This window comes from Diabrotica virgifera, chromosome 6 (assembly GCF_917563875.1).
Source record: "Diabrotica virgifera virgifera chromosome 6, PGI_DIABVI_V3a".
NCBI classification, from domain to species: Eukaryota; Metazoa; Arthropoda; class Insecta; order Coleoptera; family Chrysomelidae; genus Diabrotica; species Diabrotica virgifera.
The window spans coordinates 217,943,486-217,971,479 of record NC_065448.1 but is presented as its reverse complement, the minus strand read 5'-3'; the positions used below and the strand labels follow the sequence as shown (position 1 = coordinate 217,971,479).

Genomic DNA, 27,994 nt, shown 5'->3' with positions numbered 1-27,994 from the left:
TTTTTAGAGGGTTTTTCGGAAATAACTCAAAAAGTAAGTATTTTGTCGAAAAAAACGTTCTTAGCAAAAATATAGCCTATAAAAAAGTAAAAAAAAATGGTGTACGCGTTAGGTCTCTGGATCTTGTAGAACCAGAGTTATAGCCAATGAAAAATAGATTCACATTCACCAAATTTCAAATAGAATATTTCGACGTGAAGTATCCAAAAAATTAAGCAATTTTTGGGGAAAACCCATTTTAACTTTTTTAAAGTGTTTAAAAAAATATTTATTTCTGTTTTTACAAAAAGCTTCTAGCATTAAATTTAAGCAAGTTACGCTCAAAATAAAATTAAAGACCACCCCCTAATTAGCAACTTAAATTAAATTAATCGTTACTGCTCCACAAATTATTTTACTTATGTTGTGTTTATGTGATCTGTAAGTTTCATCGATTCAAAGTGCTTAGTTTTGAAAAAATTTGGTTTCAAAGTAAAATTTTTAATTTTGTAAAATAAGCTTTTTTTTCAAAATAACTTAAAAATTGTTAGAGATACCAAAAATCTCTAAAAACAAAAAAAGTCAGCATTGGTTTTCTGAATAACACGTATTTTTTTGTTTTTCTGTTAGACAAAAATTGATTAAGATTTGGTGTTTCTAAATTTGCATACTTTCGTGATCAGTGACTCGTTCAACCCCTTTCAATAATAAGGACTTTGAACAGATGAAACTTACAGATCATATAAACAATACATACACGAGTCAAGAAACTTGTGAAGTCGTAACGATTACATAAGTTCATTGAAGATACTAATTAGGGGGTGATTTTCTCGATTTTTTTACCAAAACAAAATAAGACTAACTTTATTTTGAAATTTTTTTTTATAAAACAAAAATGAAGCTTTTTTTAAACACTTTAAATAAGTTGTAATGAGTTTTCCCCGAAATGTGCTTCATTTTTGGTTATTTCACGTTAAAGTATTCCATTTGGAATTTGACGAATATGAACCTATTTTTCATTAGCTATAACTTTGCTTCTACTAGGTATAGAGACGTGCTATATACACCATTTTTTAAAATTTTTTACAGGCTATATTTTTGCTAAGAATGTCTTTTCGACAAAATACTTACTATTTGAGTTATTTGCGAAAAACCGTCTAAAAGCGTGGTTATTTTCTTGAAAAAAATGAACATATTCACTGCCAAATAACTCGAAAAGTATTGACTTGGTGAAAAACCTCTATGGAACAAAAGTTACTTAAAATTAGCCAGTTTATCCATTTCCTGACTTACTTTGGACGAATATTTTTTGGGTGAAAACCACCCCCAGGGCAAAAGCACATATTGGCACAATATCACTTTTTTTCTTTGACTTGTTAGCTATGTGTATGCCAAATTTCATGTCAATTCAAGCGGTTCTTTAAAATTTAGAGGTTTTGCAATATTTTACCGTTAAAGAACGGACTACATATGAATTCTAAAATTGTAGATTGTCTTTCTAAAACAGTTTTATACAGATTATAAACTCTTTTTGATAAAATCGGCATCACCGCGCTTAAACTCTCATAAGAACTGCATTGCCTCTGTTCCTTATACTGTAAAGTCAAGGTGAAACGGACTATAGTAGAGGTGGAAATGTATCTATATAAACCTATAAATTTACATTATATTGATAGTTTTCCATCTTTAAACGTATCGGAGGAGTTTGGCAACTGCCACTGTGACAGGATAATTTTATAAAATTCTCCTATGAAAGTTTAACTCCGATACGTCTAAAGGTGGGAACTTATCAATATAATGTAAATTTATAAGTTTCTATTGATAATTTCCCACCTCTACTAGTTTTCTCTTTTTATTGCACAACGTATTATGTTTTCCGCCATTTACGTTATTTTGCCGGTTATTAGCGCACTCATCACTGTATAAAGAACCCTATACTAACTATGAATAGACTACCGGTTTAGAAAGTTAGTACAAACATTGCACCAAAACGCCACAATGCGTGTAAAACTAAATGATACCACCAGAGAAATATCAAGCGAGGTGTGAGATACTCTCTCACCTAAATTATTTATATATTTATAACGGTCCTCGAATACGCCTTTAAAATAGAGGAATAAAAATAGATAGGGAAATGCTCCATCATCTGCGTTTTGCCGACGATATATAGTACTTATTACCGAAGATCTGGGTGAAGCACAACAAATGCTACAAGAATTAGAAAACGTATCTTCAACAATAGGTCTAAAAGACCAAGACCAAATAGACATAGTTCCCAGCGGCCAGCGAACACCTAACCATCCAAAATCAAGTGTTCGAATTGACAGAAAAGTAGATGACCCTACATATATCTCCGAGGCCATGCCCCCACACCTAGCTTTTCGGGTGTATTGTTATCCAAAGTATACAAAATGTAATTAATATTATTTATTTAGCGTATGGCAATATTACAGTTTTTGTATGTAAATAAAGATCACAATACATTATAAAGCCTGTATAGAATTTGACATTTTGCTCTACTTATACCTTCTATTAGGTTTGGATCCCGCGTATGAAAAAAAAGTTGATTCATAGCAAGCTGAAAATATGTTAATAGCTTAAGGGTGTCTAGTCGGACAAACTTTGATATATGGGAACACTGGAACAGGGGAAGTTTTAATTGTGGAACAGGTTAAAAATTTGGAACGGTCAGAAGACGAAAACGGCACATGTATTTTGTCCAACAGAACAGACTTAAACTCTCCGAACAGAAATTAAACTCTCATGCAAAAATCAGACTGCTATTTATCACCAAATGGGCGTTTTAAGATGGGCATGAGATGGGGGTTCCTGATCATCTGTCAGCTCTGGTGAAAAGCCTATATGAGAACAGTGAAACCAGAATAAGAATTGAAAACCATAAGTCCGATGCTTTTAAAATAGGTAGAGCAGTCCGACAAGGATGTATTCTATCTCCAAGTCTTTGTAATTTCTATGGGGAGTATATAATGAGAAAAGCACTCGACAAATGGAATGGCGGTATTTCTATCGCAGGAAAGAAGATCTGAAATCTCAGATATGCAGATGATACAACATTAATAACTGCATTCGAAGAAGAAATGTCCAGCCTGCTGCAGCTAGTGGTAGCCGAAAGCAATAGATGTTGTCTCAAGATCAATAAACAAAAAACAAAAATTATGATAGTAGATTATTTAAATTCACTTCAGACAACAGGAGCCTTGGACCAGTTTGAAGTGGTTAACGAGTTCAATTATCTAGGATCCTACATCAGTAATACAGGATCTTGTGAAACAGAAATACGTAGGAGAATAGGCATGGCCAAAAAGATCGCTCTTTGTCGAAGAACACCAAAATAAGATTAGTACGTGCCTTAATTTTTTACATAATTACGGATCCGAAACATGGACAATGAAATCGGACGACAGAAAAAGGATTGACGCCTTTGAAATGTGGTGCTGGAGAAGAATGCTTCGGATCTCATGGACGGAACACAGAACAAATCACTCAATCCTCCAAGAGCTTAATATTCAGACTCGACTTTCCTCTATTTCCCTCTCCACCGTCTTAAAATTTTTCGGCCATATTGCAAGAAGAAGTGATGATAATCTTGAGAGACTTATAATTTCGGGAAACGTTGAAGGGCGCCGAAGTAGAGGTCGCTCACCTACTCGATGGACGGATGAAGTACAGAAAGCCAGTGGAAAAACATTCTCTGAATCCATGCGGGAAGCTCAGGACAGAAGCCGATGGAAAGAGATAGTTGCTCGTATAGGGAATCACGACACTCAGCAATGAGGAAACGACTGAGGAGGAGGGCGTTTTAACGAGTGGAACATGTAGAATATGTCAAATGACAGGAATTATGACAGGTGATAAATAGCAGTCTGATTTTTGCGTGAGAGTTTAATCTCTGTTCGGAGAGTTTAACTCTATTCTGTCGGACAAAATAAATGTGCCGTTTTCGTGGTCTGACCGTTCCAAATTTTTAACCTGTTCCACAATTAAAACTGCCCCTGTTCCAGTGTTCCCATATATCAAAGTTTATCCGACTAGACACCCTTAAGCTATTAACAAATTTTCAGCTTGCTAATAATCAACTTTTTTTCATACGCGGGATCCACACCTAATTTTTAATTGGAAAACTCTTACATTGGGTCCAATTTCTTTTGTAATTTGTTCCTTGGAAATTCCATCCATTAACTGTGTAATCTTAATTATTCTAAAAAACTGCGATATACTTCTGCCAGGAGATCTTTGGAAAGATTTTCTAGCGCCTCTTGTGCTAGTTCTTTAGTTTACCCAGGGTGCACGTGTAGTATTACCTGCGAACTCGAACTAGCCTTACGTTACGCCGTTACACACACAAAATGTAATGTCCAACATCTTCACGTCTACCCCCACCCCCTAAAAATTTTTATATGGGCGCCCGTGCTTGCTTGGGCGACATATGATTAACTAACATATTTAAGAGTAACATCCCGATAGCTATGAAACCGAAGACATTTGACCAATGCGTTCTTCCTATTATGACATACGCAGCAGAAACTCTCACGCTCACAGAAACAACAGCACTAAAAATGCGAGTGGCACAAAGGCGCACGGAAAGTGCGATTCTCGGCGTGACAAAAATAAACAAAATAGTGGATAATGGCGAAAAATGGGAGAGACCTATGTCCAGCACTGGACGAAAGAGGTGGCATGATGATAATGAGCGCCATCTATCACCAATTCGAAAAAAATATCTAGAAGAAAAGTTACTTATTATTACATACGGAATCCATATCTGCAATAAAAAATAGAGATTTCCACTTAAGATTTTAAAGTTACCTCCCCCGTACCCCACCTCCAGGGGGTGAAGCAGGGTGTCGTGTTTTACGTCATTCGACAGATGTTTGAAAAATATTGATAACGTATTTTTCAGTTTTTCGATTGATGTTCATTTCGCGAAATACTCGACTGCCACGCTACTTTTGACACACCCTATATAAACAAGTAATTGGACTTCGTAAGTCCTAGGTTTCACTCAAAGTGATCGAAAGTAGAACCGGAAGTCGATATTTGAACTCTTCGTGTAACTTTTCGTCGATTGATATGCAATTTCACTAATTTTGTCATTTTTACTAAACTTTCGGTCATAATTGTTTAAACGGAAATTACTTCAAAACCGGAACTACAGATTTAAGCTTGACTTTTCAATACGCTTCGATTGATATGTGACATGTACTATTTCTGCGACTATAATATGGCACTTCCGGTTAGAATTGTTAACCGGAAATTATATACCATATAGGTAACCAAAAGTATACATTTGTTCTTATCTATCGCTTATACTATTTCGGTGACTTTAAAACGGTACTTTCGGTTGCAACTCTACAACGGGAAGTCTGATGTCAAATTTCTCATCTTTAATACCATCCTTGGTTTATAAGCTTTCATTCGACACCTCATTTGTCACTCTATCTGTATTAATACCGGATGAGTTATATTCGCGGACGGACGGACCAACGGACAAAGAGTCATGAAACCAGAAGTTTAACCAGAAGTTCTCGTCTTGCTGAGGAGCGTCGATTAATATATGGCGTATATTATTTCGGTGACTAAAATTGTACTTCCGGTTGCATTTCTAAAACCGGAAATCCTAGGTCAAATTTCTCACTTTTAGGACCATCCTTGGATTATAAGTTTTCATTCGACACCTCATTTGTCATTCTGCCTGGTATAATGACGGATAAATTATATTCGCGGACAGACTGACAGATAGTCATGAAAAAGTAAGTACATAATATGTACTCGCCTATATTTTTCCTTGCCTTGCTAAGGCGCGTCGAATAATATATCGCTTGTACTATTCCGGTGCCTTAAAAACAGTACGTTCGGTTGCATTTCGAAAACCGGAAGTCTCAGGTCAAATTTCTTACCTTTAGTACCATCCTTGGATTTCGTTCAAGCTTTCATTCAACATCTCATTTGTCACTCTACCTAGTAGGTATAATGAAGGAGAAGTTGAGTTTACGGACGGACGAACAGACGGACGTGGGAATTCAACGTTTTCATATTTTTTCAAAATTGGAAGAAAACAATACAGTAGAACCCCGGTCAACCGAAATCGGGTTAACCGGAACCCGGGTCAACACCCATTTTAAGATCGTAAGGCGCAATCTAGAGTATAATATATCTATGACCGGAACGTAAATATTTAAAAGTGTTTGTAATACAGTATGTCACAGTACATACTCTAGTAGCCTACTATGTATTTACCAATCCATTATTGTATTTTAAATATTTTGTATAGCTGTAATAAAATACTGTATTACTGTACTGTACATACTACAGTATATGTATACAGACATTGTTTGTAAATTCATTTTCCCTATACGCCGTGTTATTAGGCTATTTTTAGCATATGACGGCTAAACCGAAAAATTGGTTATCCGAAACGGCTCTCCCCTCTTTATTTCGGTTAACCGGGGTTCTACTGTAACTATACTTATCATAAAAATGAATACAAGGAAAACAAAAATATGGAATGCTATGCCTAAACACGGGTAAAATAAAGATTCATTTTACTTTTATTTTATTTTATTTATTTTATTTATATAAAATAAAGATTTATCAGTGCGCCGATATGGAAGATCAAACAAGCCAGTACGGGCCAGTACTTCATTCATGTAAGTACTTGGATTGGAAGGGATACGAGAAACGATCATGCGCGTGCGTGATGCGTGCAGCACTGTAAGCAGCGGAGAAATTTTGCAATTTTGTCAGCAGATTTTATGAAACTGTAAATAAAAAAATGGGAGGTTCAAAATGCTGTGTTTTAAGTTGTAAAAATACAACAAACAATAGTCAATATAAGTTTTATAGGTTCCCAACTATTCAACACAAATTAATACAAAGAGAAAGGTGGATTTCTATCGTAAGACAGCAGAAGTAAGTAACATAACCTAAATTCTGCATTCCTTACGCCCTATTTCATAATCAATTTGAAGCTAAACATTAAATAAAAGTTCATTTATTTATAAAAATTTCAGTTTCATTATACTAAAATATAACCCTCACTTAAAGTTTACTTTAAGATTTTAACCTCAAAATTCTGATAAAGGTCTTGGTTTGTTTGTTTACATTTTTATTTTGTTGGAATTTAAAAAAATGCTGAATATTTCTTCAAGTTCGGATTCTTCTGAAGATGAATAATTTATATATTATGTACACCGTTTCAAAAGTTTACACGGAAAGAAATAATTATTTAAACCCATATGATGATTTATACTATGTATGTTTCTTTGAAAGGTTTCAAGCACCAACACCAGTGTTGGCTTAACGTACCATGTTTGTACCTTTTTTAATGCTTATTAGGTTGCTGGTTCACAATAATGTCTAATATTTCAGACTAAAAGATCCACTTGTCCTATAAGGTATATACTGTAAAAATGGCCCATTAAATTATTTGAAAATAGTACCTCGTCCCTGTTATTAGGCCTGGATCCTGCATACCAGAAAAAGTTTATTAACACGTTGACGGACAACAACATCTATAGACGTCTAATTTCCATTAATGTAGCTTATATATATTTAATGCAGTGTCTGTCAACGTGTTAATAGCAAGCTGAAAATTTATTAATAGCTTAACGGTGTCTAGTCGGACAAACTTTGATATGTGGGAACACTGCAACAGGGGAAGTTTTAATTGTGGAACATGTCATCCTGACAAGTTTATGATTGTGAAAATGAGCAGGTTGTTTTTAAGTTTATTCAATAGCAAACTCTATATAATACAGTCGATATACCTGCTTATTAGAATACTGGTTAAAGGAATATCCCGGTTTAAGGAACAGAAATTTGAGGTCCGAAATGACTATACCAGCAACCAATAATCGGTTATTAGAATATCCCGGTTATAGGAATACTTTTGCTTGGCACGAAGGCTATTCCAATAAGCGGGTTTGACTGTATATGAAAAAATGTTTGTCCGACAAATACTTATGTTGGGCATTTTAATTAGTGTGACACATAGAACATCTCAATTGACAGGAATTATGTTGTTGGTAAATACCAGTCTGATTTTTGCATGAGAGTTTAATGAAAGGGTAACAAATAAATTGGAAGTTCTGTCCTACAAAATACATGGGACGTTTTCGTAGTCTTGATGTTCTAAACCTGTAATCTGTTTCACAATTAAAACTTTCCCTGTTCCAGTGTTCCCATACATCAAAGTTTGTCTGACTAGACACTGTTAAGCTATTAACAAATTTTCAGCTTGCTAATAATAAACTTTTTTTTTGAATGCGGGATCCAGGCCTCTATTTGATCATCATCATCATGGCATCTACACTCCTAATGGAGAGATTGCTGCCCTCTTTGGGCTCTTCTGATTCATTTATCACAGTGAATCCGTCCGCATTAACATTTTGGTTTTACAATTGATTGTGTGACTTGGCATCTTCTACAATTTTTCTCCATTCGTTCCTGCTAGTGGTTACCCATTCTCTAAATCTTATCTTCTTATGGTCCTCGACTATCTGGTTCTCTCATCTGATTTTTGGTCTTCCTCGTGGTCTGCCTGATACAGGTCTCCCTTTGGTAATTTTCTTGATACCAGCCTCTGGATTTCTCCTTTCTATATGTCCCATCCATTTGAGTCTCTGTGCCTCGATAAATATGACGCTATATTTGATAGGAAGTGATATAAATAAAAAAAATTGAATTTTTAGTATTTAGAGCAAAGTATGATACAAAAATGTGGCTGATTTTCACAATATATGTCGACTTTTTTGGTTTTGTTCATGGCATATTTTCACCCGTGTATTTCAGAATTTTTTTGTTGTAGCAGTTTTTGCACATTTTTCTTCTGCTGTTTATTTCCCTCTTTCTTCACTTTAATGACGTGGTTTACTGCACAAGCTGGGGTCGTGACTGGCACAGTCTTTGGTTTCCTAGTGACCAATGGAGCGTAGAGCGGACAACACAGTTTTTTAAATTTTTTTCATAGTAAACATTAATTTGGACGAAACAGTCAAAGGCAAGGCTTTATATACAAAAAACTAGAGTGTAATAACGTTGGGCTGTAGAGGCACATATTATTTGAAAATATGGGTGGCAGAGAATGTGTTATTAGTTAAACTGTAGGTAAGTACCTACTTTATAGCACGGGATCCAAATATAGGTCGACCTGCACCTGCACCCATCTGCTTTCCGGATGAAACATTTTTTTTAATTAATTTATATTTTTTAAATTATGGTAGAATTATTTTTTTTTAATTTAATAAGCATATTCAATACAATGGGGAGCTTGCACATTTTTTTTTATTACATAATAATGTTCAGTTTTGTTTCAAAATGAGATTTCCAAAATTTCACGCTTCAAAAACTCATAATAACTTAGATACACAAATTTAAAATCTTCTGTAATTTAAAATAGTTCATACGGCCCGTAACGTCACATAGTTTTACTAGATTGTTATGTTTATGGTTATATTTAGGTATATTCTTCTTCTCTTTCTTTAGTTTATTGGCCTCCATCTACTTGGGTATTTTGACAGCTCATCACGCTGAATAAGTGAAAAATATTTATATTCTAATGACATTTATCGTATGTCATTGTAATAATATATACCAGTTTGTTGAGATTGGAGTTTGATACAGTTTCTGAAGGAAAGGAAAGAAGGTTTTTTGAAAGAAAGGAAAATAAAACCATTTTGTAAAAGTACAAGTTTTCTATGAGTAGTTCAAACGATCAAAACACTTGTGACGTCACATAACTGTATCTTCTCCTGACATTTATAATGTCTAATTTAATAGTTATTTATGATATAAGTGTTAAAAGTACAATTTTAAGGCACATGTGAAAGTTTGCAGAATAAGCGAAGCAAATTCTGCAATTCACATGAGTGCCTTAAAAATGTACTTTTTAACACGTATATCATACAATATTTTTTCTACAAACGTCTTATATATCAACAATTATAATTTATTCATTCTCAATTACAGGACAATATCTATAAAAACTTTTACTTGAACTTGACTGACATTCCATTTTTATATTTTTCTTGACATTAAACTGCATCAAAACTGCCTATACGCTCTGAGCTTCGCTGGTGTCGCTCCTAGCGGTTACTAATTCAACTTTCACTGGTAATTTTTAAATTTATTATTTAATTGTTATCGCTTAATATTTACAACGCAAAAAATTAATTAAATTGTAATCGATTTTTTTAAGATTTTGCTAATCATTTTGACGTTCTATTGATATAATATGAATTTCTTACTTCGGGTACTTTCACAATTATCGTGTAGATGGCGCTAAGATTGATAAATTGATTTATAAAATCATATTACGGAACATTAAAAAACTTAAATTCAGTATTTAAAACGTAAGTATATTTAAGTTAAAAATATATACCACAGCTTTGACCAACTAATATTTTTTATAATTAATGTTTTTAATTTTAATTTTAAATTAATCACTTTGACATTTATGTCAAATTTCCGGTAAAGGTTTACAGACTTGTCACTACTGGCGCTCGCGAATTTGTAAATATCCCCTCTACGTACGAGCTCACAGCGTATACTGTCGTACTACGTAAATCATAACAACTATAAAATAACATCTTACTTTTTTTGTTGTATATTCTAACAAATTTTAATAGTTTTTTTCTACAAACGCGTTAAAAATGCAATAATACACTTTAAATTGAATTTTAAAAAAGAATGTGTGTGTACTTTGTACGCACGTAAGAAGTTATACTTCTATTATATAATTATATGATTACAAACGAAATTAATATACTTTTTATTTATATTTTATTTAAGTATTAAACTAATTTATACTTACTACTTCTCAAACATTTTTATTAAAACAGTGCCAAAAATTAAAATAATAAAAGAATAAAACACACACAAACACATTAAAAATGCCACAAATGATTTCTGAACATTAATTGTCGGAAAATTTTTTAACAAAATACGTATTTTCTGAAAATAAAATTATATAATAAATATACTTACAATCATAAAATGTATATAAAAAAATAAAAGTTTCTATTGGGATTCGAACCAACTTACCAGCGCGGCTGGTATTGGCGTTGTATTCGGGTTCACTCGCATTAAACACTTCGCCACGGAGACAGTGTGTCATTATGTGCGAAGATCGACTAACTAAACGGATTAAACTTTTGACATTTTTGAATTATGTAAATCAAATTATTTTGATTTTGAATTGAAATGATTTAGAATTGAAAAAATACAACAAAACATAGAGTAAGAAAACAATATATTAGGTGAATATTGATAGAAATTTTGATGGTAATCAAATTATGTAAATAAAAGTATTACATACTATGTATTTTGGTAGGTTCAAATAGGTAGGTACCTATGATACATTTACAATTATTACGTACCTGTTGCTTTAAAAACTATTTAAAAATTACTACAATTATAAACTTTTTTGTTTCTGTCCTCACAACAATAAAACTAATATTGATGTAAAAGAACCTTAATGTATTTTTGTGCTGATTGTCGTTTATCTTTTAAAAGTGTACCCAAACTTATTAGGGAAATTGACAATTTTAAAAATGAACTTAGTGCTTTGAAACAGGACATGTTAAAACTTAAGGCTGAAAAAGGTGCTAATTCATTTTCTGTTGATGATGTGGTAAACGAGCTTCATGAACGGGAAAAAAGATCTAAAAACATCCTCATTTTTAATCTTCCTGAATTAAGTAACACTTCTGAAGATGCTTCTCAAGTAAAATCTATTTTATCAAAGGCCCATGCCTCCATCAACACAAATGAAGTCAAAATCTTACGCTTTGGAAATGTGAACAAGAATGGACATCGTCCCATTAAAGTAATTTTTTCTTCAGCAAGTGATGCTCTTCATGTTATTAAAAACAAACAAACAGTTAGTCGTGAAAAAAAGATATATTTTATTTTAGATCAAACCCCTAACCAAAGAAAGCTTTTAGATAGTCTTAGGTCCGAGCTTTCAGAGAGACAAAATGCTGGAGAGGTTAATCTCACGATTAAGTATTTCAATAACATACCTAAAATCATTCAAAAAAACCTTTAAACTCTACTGACTTGGGCAAGTTTACAGTCTATTACCAAAATGTCCGGGGTCTCAGAACAAAACTTACTGAATTAAGCCTCAATGTTTTTAATTGTACCTATGATATTATCATTCTTACAGAAACTTGGCTCAATAGTGACATTGCTGATGCTGAAATTGGTCTTGTCAATTACAATATCTATAGACAGGATCGTACACCTGCCTCTAGTTCATCTCTTAGAGGGGGTGGAGTATTAGTAGCTATTTTAAAGAAATATTCATCATTACGAATCCAATCTGATCCTTCTATTGAACAGCTGTTTGTACGGTTCCACGGCAAACTTATTCTGGGAGCTCTATACATTCCACCTCAATCTCCAGCCTACACCTATCAAGTTCATGCTGACCAACTGATGCTTCTAAGTGAACAGTTTTCATCCCTGAAATTTCACTTATTTGGTGACTATAATCTCCCCTCAGCTAGGTGGAGAGTTGAAGATTATTGCTCTTCTGCAACCTCACAAACTTCATCACCTCTAGCTGTAGTTGATGCCATTGAGGTTGTTTCAAATATGTGTGCTTATCATAATCTTTTTCAATGTAACTTTATATTTAATAGCAGGGGTGTTATTCTGGATCTTATCCTGGCCCCAGAAGAGCTTGTCATTTCTGAAGCTGACGATGCTCTGGTTTCACCTGACTCTCATCATCCTCCTCTGTTAACATCATTGCAGCTTAATGTTTTTGATAGGTCAATTTCTGGTAACGAATATTATTATGATTTCCGTAATGCAAACTTTCCAGCAATTCACCAATGTCTAGAATATATAGAATGGGATAACCTGTTTCGTGGTAGAGATCTTTCCGACATGATCGCTATGTTTTATGACATTATTTACTCTCTCATTGAACATTTCACTCCAGTTAAATATTTTAGTACTAAGAAATTTCCTTGTTGGTATTCTTCTGAGCTTAAGCAGTTGTTAAAGGAAAAAATAAAAGCTCATAAAATTTATAAAACCTTAAAGACTCCTGAAAGCTATGCTGATTTTTGTCATCTGAGAACAAATTGTAAAAATCTATCTAAATGCTGTTATGACAATTACATACGTTTCACCGAATTTTCTATACAAAATAACGCAAGGCATTTTTGGAAATTTGTAGGTAGCAAGCGTGAAAACAATTGTATACCTGACTCAATGACCCTGAATGACTCTGTAGCTTCATGTGGCAATGATATTGCCAACTTATTTGCAGATCACTTTTCATCAGTTTATAGTGATATTACTTTAAATTGCAATGTTGACCATATTCAGTCTCAACTCAATATCTCATCATATCGTATCCAGATTTCCAAAATTTACGAAAAGCTTTCATCATTAAGTGTCAACAAGGGTCCTGGGCCTGATGGTATACCACCTAATTTTCTTAAGGAATTCAGTTTTGTACTATCGCGACCTTTGTTTCATATATTTAATAAATCTTTGGATGTAGGTCAGTTTCCAGACTTTTGGAAACTTTCTTATGTCACACCAATATATAAATCTGGTCATCATTCTCTTTGCCTTATCCCTATGCGGGGTCGGCTTCCCTAATTGCATTTCTCCACACAATTCTGTCTTGGGTCATATCAATGTTAATCCCCTTTACCAACATGTCCTGCCTTATCGCCTCCCCCCAGGTCTTCTTTGGTCTTCCTCTCCTACTCCTTCCAGGAATCTGCACTTCAGCTATTCTTCGTATTGGGTGATTAACGTCTCGACGTTGAACATGACCGAACCATCTTAACCTATGCTCTCTCATTTTGGCATCAATTGGTGCTACACCTAGACTTCCCCTAATATACTCATTTCTAATTTTATCCTTCTTTGTCACTCCACTACTCCACTCATCCATCTAAGCATTCTCATTTCCGCCACATGCATTCGTTGTTCCTCTTTCTTTTTCACTGCCCAACATTCAGTTCCGTACATCATAGCCGGTCTTATGGCTGTTTTATAGAATTTTCCCTTCAGCTTCATTGGAATTTTTCTGTCACACAACACACCACTCGCTTCTTTCCACTTCATCCATCCAGCCCTAATTCTACTGCATGCATCTCCATCTATTTCTCCATTACTCTGTAATACCGATCCTAGGTACTTAAAACTATTGCTTTTCACAATCATTTCACCATCCAAAGATACCATTTTATTTGTAGTAGCTCCATCTTTAAATGAACATTCCAAATACTCTGTTTTTGTCCTACTAAGTTTTAAACCTTTTTCCTCCAGAGCTTGTCTCCACTGTTCCAGTTTTTGTTCTAAGTCTCTTTCACTATTTCCTACTAACACGACATCATCAGCATACATTAAGCACCATGGAATGTTACCCTGTAGTTTCGCTGTTATCTGGTCCAAAACTAATGAGAATAAATACGGACTAAGCACAGAGCCTTGGTGCAATCCTACTTTCACATGAAATTTATCAGTCTCTCCCACACCTGTCCTAACACTAGTCGTTACTCCCTCATACATATCCCTCACAATCTTTACATATTCACCAGGGACTCCTTTCTTATTGAGTGCCCACCACAGAATCTCTCGAGGAACTCTATCATATGCTTTCTCAAGATCAATGAATACCATATGAGCGTTTGTTTCTTTACTCCTGTATTTTTCCATCAACTGCCTTATAATGAAAATTGCATCTGTTGTTGATCTACCCTGCATAAAGCCAAATTGATTCTCGGATATTTCGGTCTCTTCACGTATCCGTCTGTCAATTACTCTTTCCCATATTTTCATGGTGTGGCTAAGCAGTTTTATAGCCCTGTAGTTTGTACATTGTTGTATATCTCCCTTGTTTTTGTAAACAGGTACCAGTATACTGCTTCTCCATTCGTCTGGCATTTGTCCGACTTCCATAATTCTATTAAATAGACCTGCTAGCCACCTTGTTCCTGTCTCTCCCAATGCTCTCCATACTTCCCCAGGAATATCATCTGGTCCTACCGCTTTTCCTTTCTTTATTTTTTGAAGCGCTTGAGCCACTTCCTCGTTGGTTATTTTGGTGACCATTGCTGCTACTGTCTCCGTTGACTCTACAGGCTGTCTGTCAAATTCTTCATTTAATAAGCTGTCAAAGTACTTTCTCCATCTCTTTTTGACTTCCCTTTCTTGAACTAGTATTTTATTATTTTCATCTCGGATACATCTAATCTGATTAAAATCTTTTGCTTTCCTTGCTCTCTGTTTGGCTATTTTATATATCTTCGTTTCGCCTTCCCTGGTATCAAGTTGATCATATAGGTTTGAATACGCTTCTGCTTTGGCTTTTGCTACTGCTACTTTCGCTTCCTTTTTCGCCACCATATAGTTTTGAAGATCTGTGTCGGATCTGGTTTCTTGCCACTTTTTATATAATTTTCTCTTCTCTTTTATTTTTCCTTGTACTTCGTTTGACCACCACCAAGTCTCTTTATCCTCAAACTTTTTTCCTGACGTTTTCCCAAGTATTTCAATAGCAGTCTCTCTAATACTACTGGCCATTTTTCTCCAAATTGTATTAGGGCTTCCTTTCATGTTCCAACATATTTTTTCTACTATTCTTCTCCTGAATAGACCTTCTTTCTCATCTTTCAGCAGCCACCATTTGATTTTTGTGGTCCTCTCCGATATTTTTGTTTAGTTTCGCTTTTTACTTCGATGTCCAGAACAAGCAGCTTATGTTGTTGGCTTACTGTCTCACTCACTATTACCTTGCAGTCCTTGCATTCACGTATGTCTTCTTTCCTTATCATGAAGTAGTCTATTTGGGATTGATGTTGTCCACTTTTGTAGGTAATAAGTTGAGTTTCTCTCTTTTTAAAGAATGTGTTAACAATCGCCATATCCAATGCTGTTGCTAATTCAAGCATGTCATCTCCAGCTTCATTTCTAGTTCCAAAGCCTAATCCCCCATGTATTGTTTCATATCCTGTCTTGGTTTGGCCCACATGTGCATTGAAATCACCTCCTATTATAACTTTCTCCTCTGCTGGAATATCACTCAGTACGTCTCCTAATTGATCATAGAAAGCTCTTCTTTCATTCTCACCCAGACCTGTTTGGGGAGCATATACACAAACAACATTCAATACCTCAATATATAAATCTGGTAATAAATCTAATATTAGTAATTACCGCCCTATATCTATTCTTAGTGTTATACCAAAGGTGTTTGAGAGTATTATAACTGATTTCCTCACCTTCGATAGCTCCGGGATCCTAAACTCTCAGCAATTTGGTTTTACTACAGGTAAGTCTGCTGAACTGAGTTTGTTGACCTATGTTGATTTTCTGTCTGAAGCCTTGGAGGAGGGACTTCAAGTTGATTCAATTTATACTGACTTTTCCAAGGCCTTTGACAGAGTAAATCATGAACTCCTGATTCAAAAGCTTAGCTCCTATGGCATAAGTGGACCTTTGTTGCAGTGGTTACAGAGTTATTTAACCGAAAGATTTCAACAAGTTCGAGTAAACCACTTTTACTCACAAACCTTTCCAGTTAAGTCAGGTGTACCACAGGGGTCCCATTTGGGTCCATTACTCTTTAATATATTTATTAATGATATTACCAACTGTTTTCACGATTGTAACGCCTTGCTATTTGCTGATGACTTGAAGTGCTTTAAAGTTATAAAAAATCATTATGATGCTGCCATATTGCAATCAGAACTGAATAACCTCTCTGCATGGTGTTCACTTAACGGTGAGCGGCCGTGGGTAACGGCATAGACGCTGGCCTCATACGCCAGTAGACGTGGGTTCGATCCCTGCCAAAGACAAACCATTTTCATTTCCAATAATGACACGAGCCGTCTCACCGTGCCTCGGAGAGTACGTTAAGCCGTCGGTCCCCCTGGGCTAGTGTACATCGACACTAGTTACTTGAAACAGGGTTAAAGATGTAATTGGCGCTGGAACTATCCGAAAGGATCTCCCCGGCAAAAATGCCATACGACATTATTATTACTTAACGGTATGAACCTTAATTCAATCAAATGTCATGTAATTAACTTTAACCGTACTCACCACCCAATATTATCAAACTATTACATTGATGGCCAATTGCTCAACACTGTTAATAGAATCAAGGACTTGGGGATTACACTGGAAAACTCTCTTTGTTTCAATACTCACATCATCAATGTCATTCAAACATCTATGAAAATGCTGGGTTTTGTAAAAAGAACAACTCGTGATTTTACAAACATATCCAGTATTAGAGTTCTTTACTTCTCTTTGGTCAGGTCTCACCTTGAGTATTGTTCTTCAGTGTGGTCCCCACACTACTTGGTCTACATTAGGAAACTTGAACAAGTCCAAAATAGTTTCTTCCGTTACATTGCTTTTAAGCTTCATACCTATCAAGATTACGCTGTATGGCAGCATCAACTGCAGGTCCCTTCTCTTGCAAGCAGGAGAAAACAAAGGGACCTTTTGCTATTATTCAAGATCTTAAATGGTATATGCAGTTGTTCTCAACTACTTAATAAGATCGCACTGTTTGTACCACCTCGCACCACTAGACAAGTGCGAACATTTTATGTACCATTCCACAGGTTTAATTATTCACTTTTTTCATTCGTACCCAGAGTCTTGAATTTAGCAAACTCCCTTTGCAATTTACAACTGTTCGACAACTCCATCAGTCGTTTTAAAAGAAATTTAGATGGGATCAATATTTGAGTGAAGCGTCTGTAATTTGTTAACTTGGTTTTATGATATTATTTCATAGTACATATTTACTTCTAATATTATATTTATATTTCTGTATGTCTGTTTTTTATATTATATTATGTTATTGTTTTTTTTCTGTACACTATGTATTTTTGTAGAATTGGGCTTGCCCGTAAAATAAATAAATAAATAAATATATTATACATTTGTTTACCTTCATATTGAACAATTATTTATTATTGACAGATCATTTCAACACCCAATCAGAGCCCGTATAACGACTAATAAATTTCACAATCACTTGCATCGTGCAAAGTGGCTATGTTCAAATATCATAACAAAAAATACCAGTGTAAGATTCTTTAGCTTTGAATAAGCGAGATCGTAGATCGTCCCGGTTGATTGTTGTTATCCACAGTTCTCTACGCCTTCGAGCTAATAGGTTTTTTATCCGTAATTTTGCGGCACTCATACTAGTCACAGTTTGATGGGCTTTCACATTGGCATGCAACAGTCATCTCTTCTATGTTAATAAGTCCAAAAATATAATATGAAAACTATTTAAAAAGGCAGTATAACCATTAACTAACTTTTTGTTTGTTGTTTCTCTTCCTACAAATTTTAAAACGCAACAACCATACATAACCAAACCACAGTCCCACAGCTGCCATATTGGATAATTTTTGTCATGTCATTTGAACATCCAATCAGAACAAAGTTGTAATGCGACTGCGCCGGGATCAAAGGTTTTAATCCTATTAAAATTCACCCTCATATCGCGCGTAAAGAAGTATAACTTCAAAAACCTTTTAAACCACCATTTTTAAGGTTAAAAAGGGTTCAAGGCAGGTTTTGTTTATATTCGATTCAGAGTTGGACTACCATCTCCATATAGCAACTATTTCAGCATCCTTATGCATCATCAGTGAAGTTTATGCAGTCACAACTCTGAATACAAACTCGGAATACAAACATTCTGCCTCTTTTAAGGCAAACCATCGCGATGCAATGAACCCACCTTTTGAGACGCAATACAGCGACATCTCTCGTATTACACCATTTTTAAATTGCGCAAGTTGTACTATTAATATTAATGTTAATAAATAAAATATAATATTTTGACGTTTCACAATTTGACAATTCACTTTTAACTGCAGTGCCTTAAAAATTTTAAAGCACTAGTGCTTTAAAGTAGCATTTTTAACGCTCCTAATTGCATTTTTAACACGGTTGTAGAAAAAATTATATAAACTTTTGGTTACTTTGTCAGTGCAAAATGTCAACATAATCATGTGACGTCACGACGCGTTTTGGGCTAGTTGCTTTAATTTGAATTTAGAATCGTCTTTAGGGGCCAAACGGAACACAAAAACAACTTTTTTTATCTTTGATACATGTTTTAAATTATGTTCTGTTGTGATTTATAACATTTTTTTGGAATTTAAAATTTTATGCAAGTTCCCTATTTATAAATTATTCAAGAAAAAATCTTGAAAAATAAGACACCTCAAAAAACAATGAATTTCGCGGTGGACATCAGAACTCATCATTGGATCATGGTAGACAAAAAATTCAAAAAGATTTTATTAGTTTATGAGTTTTTCGAGGTAGTGCTATCAAGTTTTTTAGTCTTGTCGACTTTTGACTTTTGATTTCACTCAGAAGTCAAAACAACGAATTTTTTTGCAAAAAATGGTGAAAATCAACATATTTATTATTGTTAAACTAAAATTAAGCATAAAACAAAAAATATCTCGACAGCGTTACCTCAAGAAATCTTCAAAGAAAATATAAATATACAAAATTCCAGGTGGGTCGGTCAAGTAGGCTGTTAGTTACAATGTCTACAGCCTTTGAAAAAAGCAGTTTTGAGGAAAAGGCGTTTAAAGTATCGTCAACTTTTATTTTCAATTTCTTTTTTGTCTGTCAAATCGTAAAGTGATGCATACCGGAATATGTTTTTGAATCGCGGAGTAATTTACAAAAGAGAATGAGAACAGCTATTGACCGTTGTTCACTACGTTGAAGCGTGCTGGCACGAACTTGCTGCAAAGCGAGTCGAAGGTGGGAGGTAGGGAGATAGTGTTGAATATCCCTACCTTCGACTTACTTTGCAGCAAGTTCGCACCAGTGCCCTTGAGCGTTGTAAGAAACGATCAACAGCTGTTCTCATTCTCTTTTGTAAATTACTCCGCGATTCAAAAACATATTCCGGTATGCATCAATTTACGATTTGACAGACAAAAAAGAAATTAAAAATAAAAGTTGACAGTACTTTAAACGCGTTTTCCTCAAAACTGCTTTTTTCAAAGGCTGTAGACATTGTAGCTCAAAAACTACTTGACCTATTGACCGATCCACTTGGAATTTTGTATATTTTTTCTTTATACATTCCTTGAGGTAACGCTGTCGAGATATTTTTTGTTTTATGCTCATTTTTAGCTTAACAATAATAAATATAATGATTTTCACCATTTTTTGCAAAAAAATTCGTTGTTTTGACTTCTGAGTGATATAAAAAAGTCGAGAAACTCATAAACTAATAAAATCTTTTGGAATTTTTTACCTACCATGATCCAATGATGTGTTCTGATGTCCATAGCAAAATTCATTATTTTTTGAGGTGTCTTTAAAACTTTGCCACCGTTGGCTTATTTTTCAATATTTTTCCTTGAATTTTTTCTTGAATAATCTATGAATTGTATTGAATATGTTTATTAAATTTAAAAATAAAATAATTCTACCACACTTTCAAAAAAAAATGTGCTTGAAATATTGATTTCAGCCCCTACGCTCTCCCCTTAAAGATGATGACACAATTTTGATAGGCAAGAGGCAACCCATGCAAGTGGTATTGGTCTATGTATCAAATTTAATAAAAAAAATGTTTCATCCGGAAAGCAGATGGATGCAGGTCAACCCAATGTATTGCGCATCTCGAAGAGAAGGGAGTCATGATGTAACTGGAGACCCAAGTTCGTAATGGTTCGTAATGTCCGAATGATGTCCGATTAGTTTGAATTGCTCGCGGTTGTATAGTCCAGGCTGTATGGTCTCCCCCGTTAGTTAAATTATTTCGATACGATTTTTTTGCACAAACTTACTAAAAAAGAGTCATTATAACAAATCCACAGGGTGCCGGGAGGTGCCGCGATCAGAAAATTGTTTAAACAATTTTTTTAGTCAAATTCAAAAATTAAATTTTTTCAATTCGTTCAATTTTTTTTAGATTTTGTGGGTCATTTGCTATTCAAATGGGGATTCATTTTTTTCGAATCCTGAGAAAACTAATAAGTATTTTTGAAAAATTTAAACGCAGAATGAAAGATTACGTTATTAGCGAGAGCCGAAAGTCCCTGAAAACTTCTATAATGTTTATTTGAATAAGTTACAGGGGTGAAAAACTAAGAGAAAATTTAGTGTGATTTTTAATTTCAAATATCTCATTCAAAATCTCTCAAATCTCATTCGAAAGTCCCATATAAGGGACTTTCGGCCCTCGGTAATAATTTAGTCTTTCATTCTGCGTTTAAATTTTTCAAAAACATTTATTGTTTTTTTCAGGATCCGAAAAAAATGAACACAATGTCCGTGGTAATATTTTCCAAATCTATCTTTGTCATACAACGCACTCAGTCGAATAGAATATTGTCAGCATATTGTCAGTCGTACAGTGACAATCAGTGACAATTTTAAATATTTGACATGGCATCGAGAATATTTTGAGTTGTAGATTAAATAATATCGATAGTGTATTCGATAAATAATTGATTTAAGACGTGAACTTAGTAAAAAGTTATTTATTGTGTATTATTAAATAATAATATGGAAGATACAAGCAGAGAATACATCAAGATATATTCTGTGATCTGTGATCCAAGTCTTTTGTTGTTAAAGACGTTCAAAATTGTAAGCGTTCCATAGTAACAATATATTATTAAAAAATCACTTTAACACTTTTCCTCTTTTCTCGATTGAGTATTAGTTTTTGTTGTACATATAAATTATTACAATCACTGAATACATAGTGAAAAAATTATCACATTTATTAACTGAATTAATAATTTGCAATTATACAAATACAGTTATCCAAGAACATTCAAAAGCCATCTCTTTAAAGTTAATGATGACATTGTCAAGTAGAATGACATTGCTATTAGTAATGTTTACATATCCATACCAGTGTGAATTTTACTACACGTAATTTGCCGTGTAAAGAGAGAAAAAGCAGGAATAGCCGTAAAATATTTGCGAATTATGTACCAATGGCCTTCCTGTGATTTTTGTCTAAAATTTATTGTTGTCGTGTTACACGCGATTTAATATTTGAAAAACGGTAAAAAGTCGCCATTTCCAAGGCTTAATAACTCAGTTAAAAATCATTACTAGGAAAGTTAGAAAGCGATTAAATCAAAGTTTAAAGTCCACCCTACAAGATCCTGAAGAAATTTTTTTCATTATTTTATTAGTAAGCTGTTATTTTTAATTATTAACACAGAGCGCTAACTGCGTATAGGCTGCCGTCAATAGTGAGTGCGAAAGAGATGCACCATTCCGGCCGTCTAATGGTGCATCTCACTTGCACTCACATTGACGGCCGCTTACTTAGCGCTCATGGTTAACAATTAAAAATAACAGCTCAGTAATAAAATCATGACAAAATTTCTTCAGAATCCTATAAGGGAGGCTTTCAACTTTGATTCAGGCCCTTTTTGACTTTCATAATAATAATTTTTAACCGAGTTATTAAGCCGTGAAAATGGCCATTTTCGCGTTTTTCAAATTTTAAATCGAGTATAAATCAACAACAGTCAATTTTAGAGAAAAATTACAAGAGACCTTTTTGGCTCATAATGACCCAAAGAATCTAGAAAAACTATACGAAGTGAAACAATTGATTTTTTGAATTTAAAAAAAAATGTTTAAACAATTTTCCGAACGCGGCACCTCCAGGCACTCTGTGTATTTGTTATAAGGAACTCTTTTTAAGTGAGTTTGTGCAAAAAAATCGAATCGGAATATGTTACCTAACGGGGGTGACGATACAGCCTGGACTATAAGTTAACAACAAGAATTTAAATTCCGGTCTCCAGTTACGTCATGCGATGCGCGAACTCGGACGTATTTGCGCTACGGGAAGATCCTATCTTGTTATTTATGGTATCATGGGTCAACCTATATTCGGATCTTAGACTATTATGTTGTCATTATGAAATCGGGTGTTAATGTTGCTCCAAAATATTGATCTGATATGCAATTATTATTGAAGTGAATTTAATTAATTGTATTTTACAGTGGATATGATCGCAATTGGCAACCTACCACTAGTCAGACAATCTGCAGTGCTCATTTTATTGGAGATAAAAAGGGAGAAGAAGTGCTCGGTCCCAATTATGTACCAACAATATTTTCACCAGTTTCATTAGAGCACAAATTGAAACAATATGCATGTCTAAATAGACATCAACGTTTCATAAAGCGTTTTGTGCAAAAACGATGTTTCAAAAAGCGTTTACAAAAACGATTACAATTAATTTTAGGTAAGACGCCAATCAGTTCTGAGAATGAACTGCATGTGAAATCAGAAATAGCAGCCAATTCAATGAGTGAAAATGAGTATATGTTACAAGATGAGTCAGTGGCTGGTAAAGGTGGCAGTAAAAATGAATTAATTGTAGATAATAAGCCTACCAGTTATGAGAATGAAATCTATCTGAAATCAGAAATAGATTCAATAAGTGATAATAAGTGTGATATGATACAAGATGAGTCCAGTAAATGTGACAAAGCGTGCCAAGTCGATATTTTTGTTCATTGTGATAGTGTTGAAAGACTTCTGTGTTGCAATAGGTTTATTTTTGGACTTAATTCGTGTGACGCCGAAACTCAAACTGAAATTAATGTACCACAAAGTGAATTAATAATAAATATCAAAAAAGAATTTGATCAAGAATGTGATACACCATCAAAAGATCTTGTGGATGCAGCTTTCCGAACTGATTTTCCATACAATGACAAAACTCGTTTTGAAGTGACTTTTATAAAGGATGAACAATGAACAGATCTCGCTGGTATATCTGTTGATACTTTTAATTATTAATTAAATAAAATGATTTTTAAAAAAATGTTCAGATATCCAAAAAATTATGCTATTTATTTTTCTGTTAAAAATAAAAACTGCCTTAACATTTGCAGCAATAAGCTCAATGTTTTCTAGTCATTGAACATAATCCGGTCAACTTAGATATCAAAATAGTTGCCAAATAACAAAAATTGCCGGAGAGCCAAATTTTGGTGGAGAGCTAGAGTTTACCATAACAAATAAAGTTTGAAAAGACCCCATCGATCCCATGTGTGCAACAAAAGTTATTCAGGGTCAAAGGTCAAAATTTGAGATTTTTTGGATTTTTCTCGAAAACGGTAAGTTTTATAAAAAAAAAACATCAAACCAAAGTTGTAGATCTTAACATTCTCGACAAAAATAGTCCTTACAATTTTTTTACTAAGAGTTACCATTCCTGAGATATCGCGATTTACTTTAATACATAAAAGTTACTTTATACACAATATGCACATATAAGCCACGTATATACATAATGTGGCACTTAAGACAAGTATACATGCCTATTTGTATCTCTTTTATATAATATATTATACTATTCTGAAAATATTTCTTCAAAAGATAATCAGTCCCAAACTGAATTTCCTCTATCCACGTGGCCTTGAAAAACATTTGGCTATACCATTGTTTAAAAAAGAACAGATTGTCTATTGTAAACAATGGCTACAGTATTCTCGTAGGTCTTGTTCATATTATCTGTTTCTTTTAGTGTTAAGGTTCAGTTCAAGTGAATATAAGTACTTATTACAAGCGTCTACCATTTAGCAGACATTACGGGCTTACAGTGACAGTGATATTTGACGGCTACAGTGACTTGACAAAGAATATTAAAGCTGCAGAACAACGTCGTCGAACTACAAAAACATCATCGGGTTCCGAGATTATCTTTGATGAAAATATAACAGTTCCAGCGAATCAACAACAATTTTTCGCTAACATTAATAATAAATCTCGTTTCATTTCCATGTTAACTGACAAACTAACAGCTGCGAATATTGAAGTGAAACAAGCTAAAAATGACGCAGATGTCTTTTTGATAGCAGATAATTGAGACAGCAATTGAAAAATTTAAGGCAACAAACACAACAATTGTAGTTGGTGAAGATGTTGATTTGTTAGTACTGCTTACTGCAAGGACTCTAGTAGATAAAGTTATTTATTTTCTGAAACCTGGAAGGGCTCAACAGCGAACAGAGATATATTCTTCGAAAAGTTTATGGACTTATCCCAAATGCCAAAAGTACATTTTATTTTTACATGCGATAACCGGCTGCGACACTACGTCAGCAATGTACAGAAGGGGCAAAACGTCAGTACTTAAATTATTCGAAAAAAAAAGATTTGACTGACTGCTGTAAAGTTTTTACAGAACTTGATTCCACACCGCAAACAATAATTACGGAAGGAATTCGCTTTCTTCTTGCTGTTTATGGAACTCAAAAAAAATTAGTTGTCTTGATAAATACCGATACTTAACTTGTGTAAAAAATACGCGAAACAAGAAACAAATACAACTATCATGTCTTCCTCCAACATCAGCATCTACTTTTCAACATTTGTATCGAGTATATTATCAAGTTCAAACATGGCTAGGCAATGAACTGAATCCAGAAGACTGGGGTTAAAAATAGATAATACTTTGGAACCGATTAAAACCTTACTCCCACCTGCTCCAGAAAAACTCAACACTATTTTTTGCAATTGCAAAAAAATATTGTAGTGCCAAATGTGGATGTAAAAAGTAGGGTTGCTGTATTCTCTAGCGTGTACCAACTGCCAAGGTCAGTCTTGCTCAAATGTCCAGTTTAGTACAACAGAAGAAGACTCCTGTGATTTTAATGACTCAGTCACATTTGAACAATTTTTGAACATCCAGCAAGAGGAAGAAGATGAAATCGAAGAAGACTTGACTGTTGAAGTAGACTTTCAAGAATATGAATCTGATTAAAATATCTAAAGAAATCAAAACAATAGCAATATCAATAATCAATATCAATAATAAGGTAATATCTAGAACTTGACCGGTATTGTTTCCTAAAATTGTCAAAACAGTTAGTGGAGTAGGCCTACAGGGGAAACTGCGGTAAAAAAACGCGTCGAGTACACTACCTCACAGGTGGTGTGGAAACGTGTGCATATCATGTATAATGTGACTCTTAGAATCGCGATATCTCAGGAATGGCAACTCTTAGGAAAAAATAGTAAGGACTATTTTTGTAGAGAATTTTAAGATCTACAACTTTGGTTTAAGGTTCTTTTTTGATAAAACTTACCGTTTTCGAAAAAAATCCAAAAAATCTCAAATTTTGACCTTTGACCCCGAATAACTTTTGTTGCGCACATGGGATCGATGGGGACTTTTAAAACTTTATTTGTTATGGTATACCCTAGCTCTCCACCAAAATTTGGCTCTCCGGCAATTTTTGTTATTTCAAATGTCTATATAGACCAGGATTTTTTATTCAACTGAATGACTGGGAAAAGAAAAGTATTTTTGAAGTGTGTAAAATTTATTAACGCCATACCACTCTTGTTACTGGTACTTTAAACTTTTGATGCAAGTTAAACTTTGTGAATTCTACGATTAGTTACTTATTAGAGATCTTTTATTGTAACATAGCTCTGAAGATGGCTATGTAAGCCGAAAACTCTCAGCTAGGAATTAATAAAATTTTACACACTTCCAAAAAATACACGAGGAAAATAAACTTCCTGTAGCTGGCTGTATACCATAAATCACAAAAATACCAAGTTTTTTGTAAAAGGTATATATTAAAATACCCTAAATAAGGGTCACAATATAAAACGTTTTCGGATTAAGGAATCCATCATCAGTGTTTCAAAGCCCTAAAATTAAGTATAACCTAATTAAATGAGATAAAAGTTAAAATTGACAGAGGTTTTCAAGAACAAGAGGCCATACTTACAAAATTTGCATGCCTGAGCCACCAAAATGTATAGGGTAAAAACCCTTGTTAACATCCGATGAATTTTATATAAATATGTAAAATAACTTTATGATTTACATTTAAAGGGTTTTTACCCTATACATTTTGGTGGCTCAGGCATGCAAATTTTGTAAGTATGGCCTCTTGTTCTTGAAAACCTCTGTCAATTTTAACTTTTATCTCATTTAATTAGGTTATACTTAATTTTAGGGCTTTTAAACACTGATGATGGATTCCTTAATCCGAAAACGTTTTGTATTGTGACCATTATTTAGGGTATTTTAATATATACCTTTTACAAAAAACTTGGTATTTTTTTTCCAAAAAATAATTTTCTTTTCCCAGTGATTCAGTTGTCGTAAGTGTATACAAAACATATCAGTCTTTATAATTATTTTATTTAATTTGGATAATCTAGCTGAAATAACTGCAACATTACTGTTTTGGCCAGATAAATTAAGTCTGAGAGCAACAATGCCAGATTGCTGCAAACCAAACTATAGCGATACTTGTGTCATTATTGATTGTATGAATTTAAAATTGTTGTGCCTTCTCCAGTAGACGATCGCGTGTATTGTTATTTTTATTATAAAAAAGGATTTACTCTCTCAAAGTATTACTCCCACTGGGCTCATCTGTTTTAAGCTACCAGCAGCAGGTGGTAGAAAAAGTGATTCTCAAATAACAATAATTGAATCAGGTTTTATTGATTTATTAGAAGAAGAGGATGTAGTATTGGCCGATAAAGGATTCCCAGATATCCAACTTTTGATTGGCAGTCAAGGCAATAAATTATTCTTGTTATCTACCTATTCCGAAAGAAAAAAAGAATTTTCTTAAGAAGAAACTGAGCAAACTTATACTATAGCCATTGTTTATATAGTAATAGTTGGTCAAAGTAAAGAGTAAATTTGATTCTAATTGAGCCAGTCACTAGATGTCAGCACCATTTCTGTCAGGGTTGTAATGGCAGGCGTAACTACGATAAGTCCAAAATGCATAGACACCAAGTTGGATACAACCCTATTCATAACACACCAACTCGCATAGGTAGGTACGTATTAATAAAATAAGAAAAATAATATATGGAGGAATGTAATTTAGAAATTAATTAATGATGTCGTGCTAGTATATGGTAGCATAACATCATTAATTCAATTTCTAAATATTCCATATATTTTTTATTCTTAACATGTAT

At 33.9% G+C, this 27,994-nt stretch overlaps 2 protein-coding genes across 2 annotated transcripts in view; one reads left to right on the top strand and one right to left on the bottom strand.

Moving 5' to 3' along the window:
- The window catches only part of LOC126887255 (spliceosome-associated protein CWC27 homolog), a 56,668-nt gene that overhangs the window by 22,571 nt on the left and 6,103 nt on the right, over positions 1-27,994 (bottom strand). The gene's annotated exons all lie outside the window — the stretch shown is intronic.
- On the top strand, positions 6,597-24,085 carry LOC126887257 (uncharacterized). Its single transcript, XM_050654675.1, has 2 exons — positions 6,597-6,909; positions 23,023-24,085. The coding sequence occupies exons 1-2, from the start codon at positions 6,773-6,775 to the stop codon at positions 23,783-23,785; spliced, it is 900 nt and encodes a 299-aa protein (XP_050510632.1). The 5' UTR covers positions 6,597-6,772; the 3' UTR covers positions 23,786-24,085.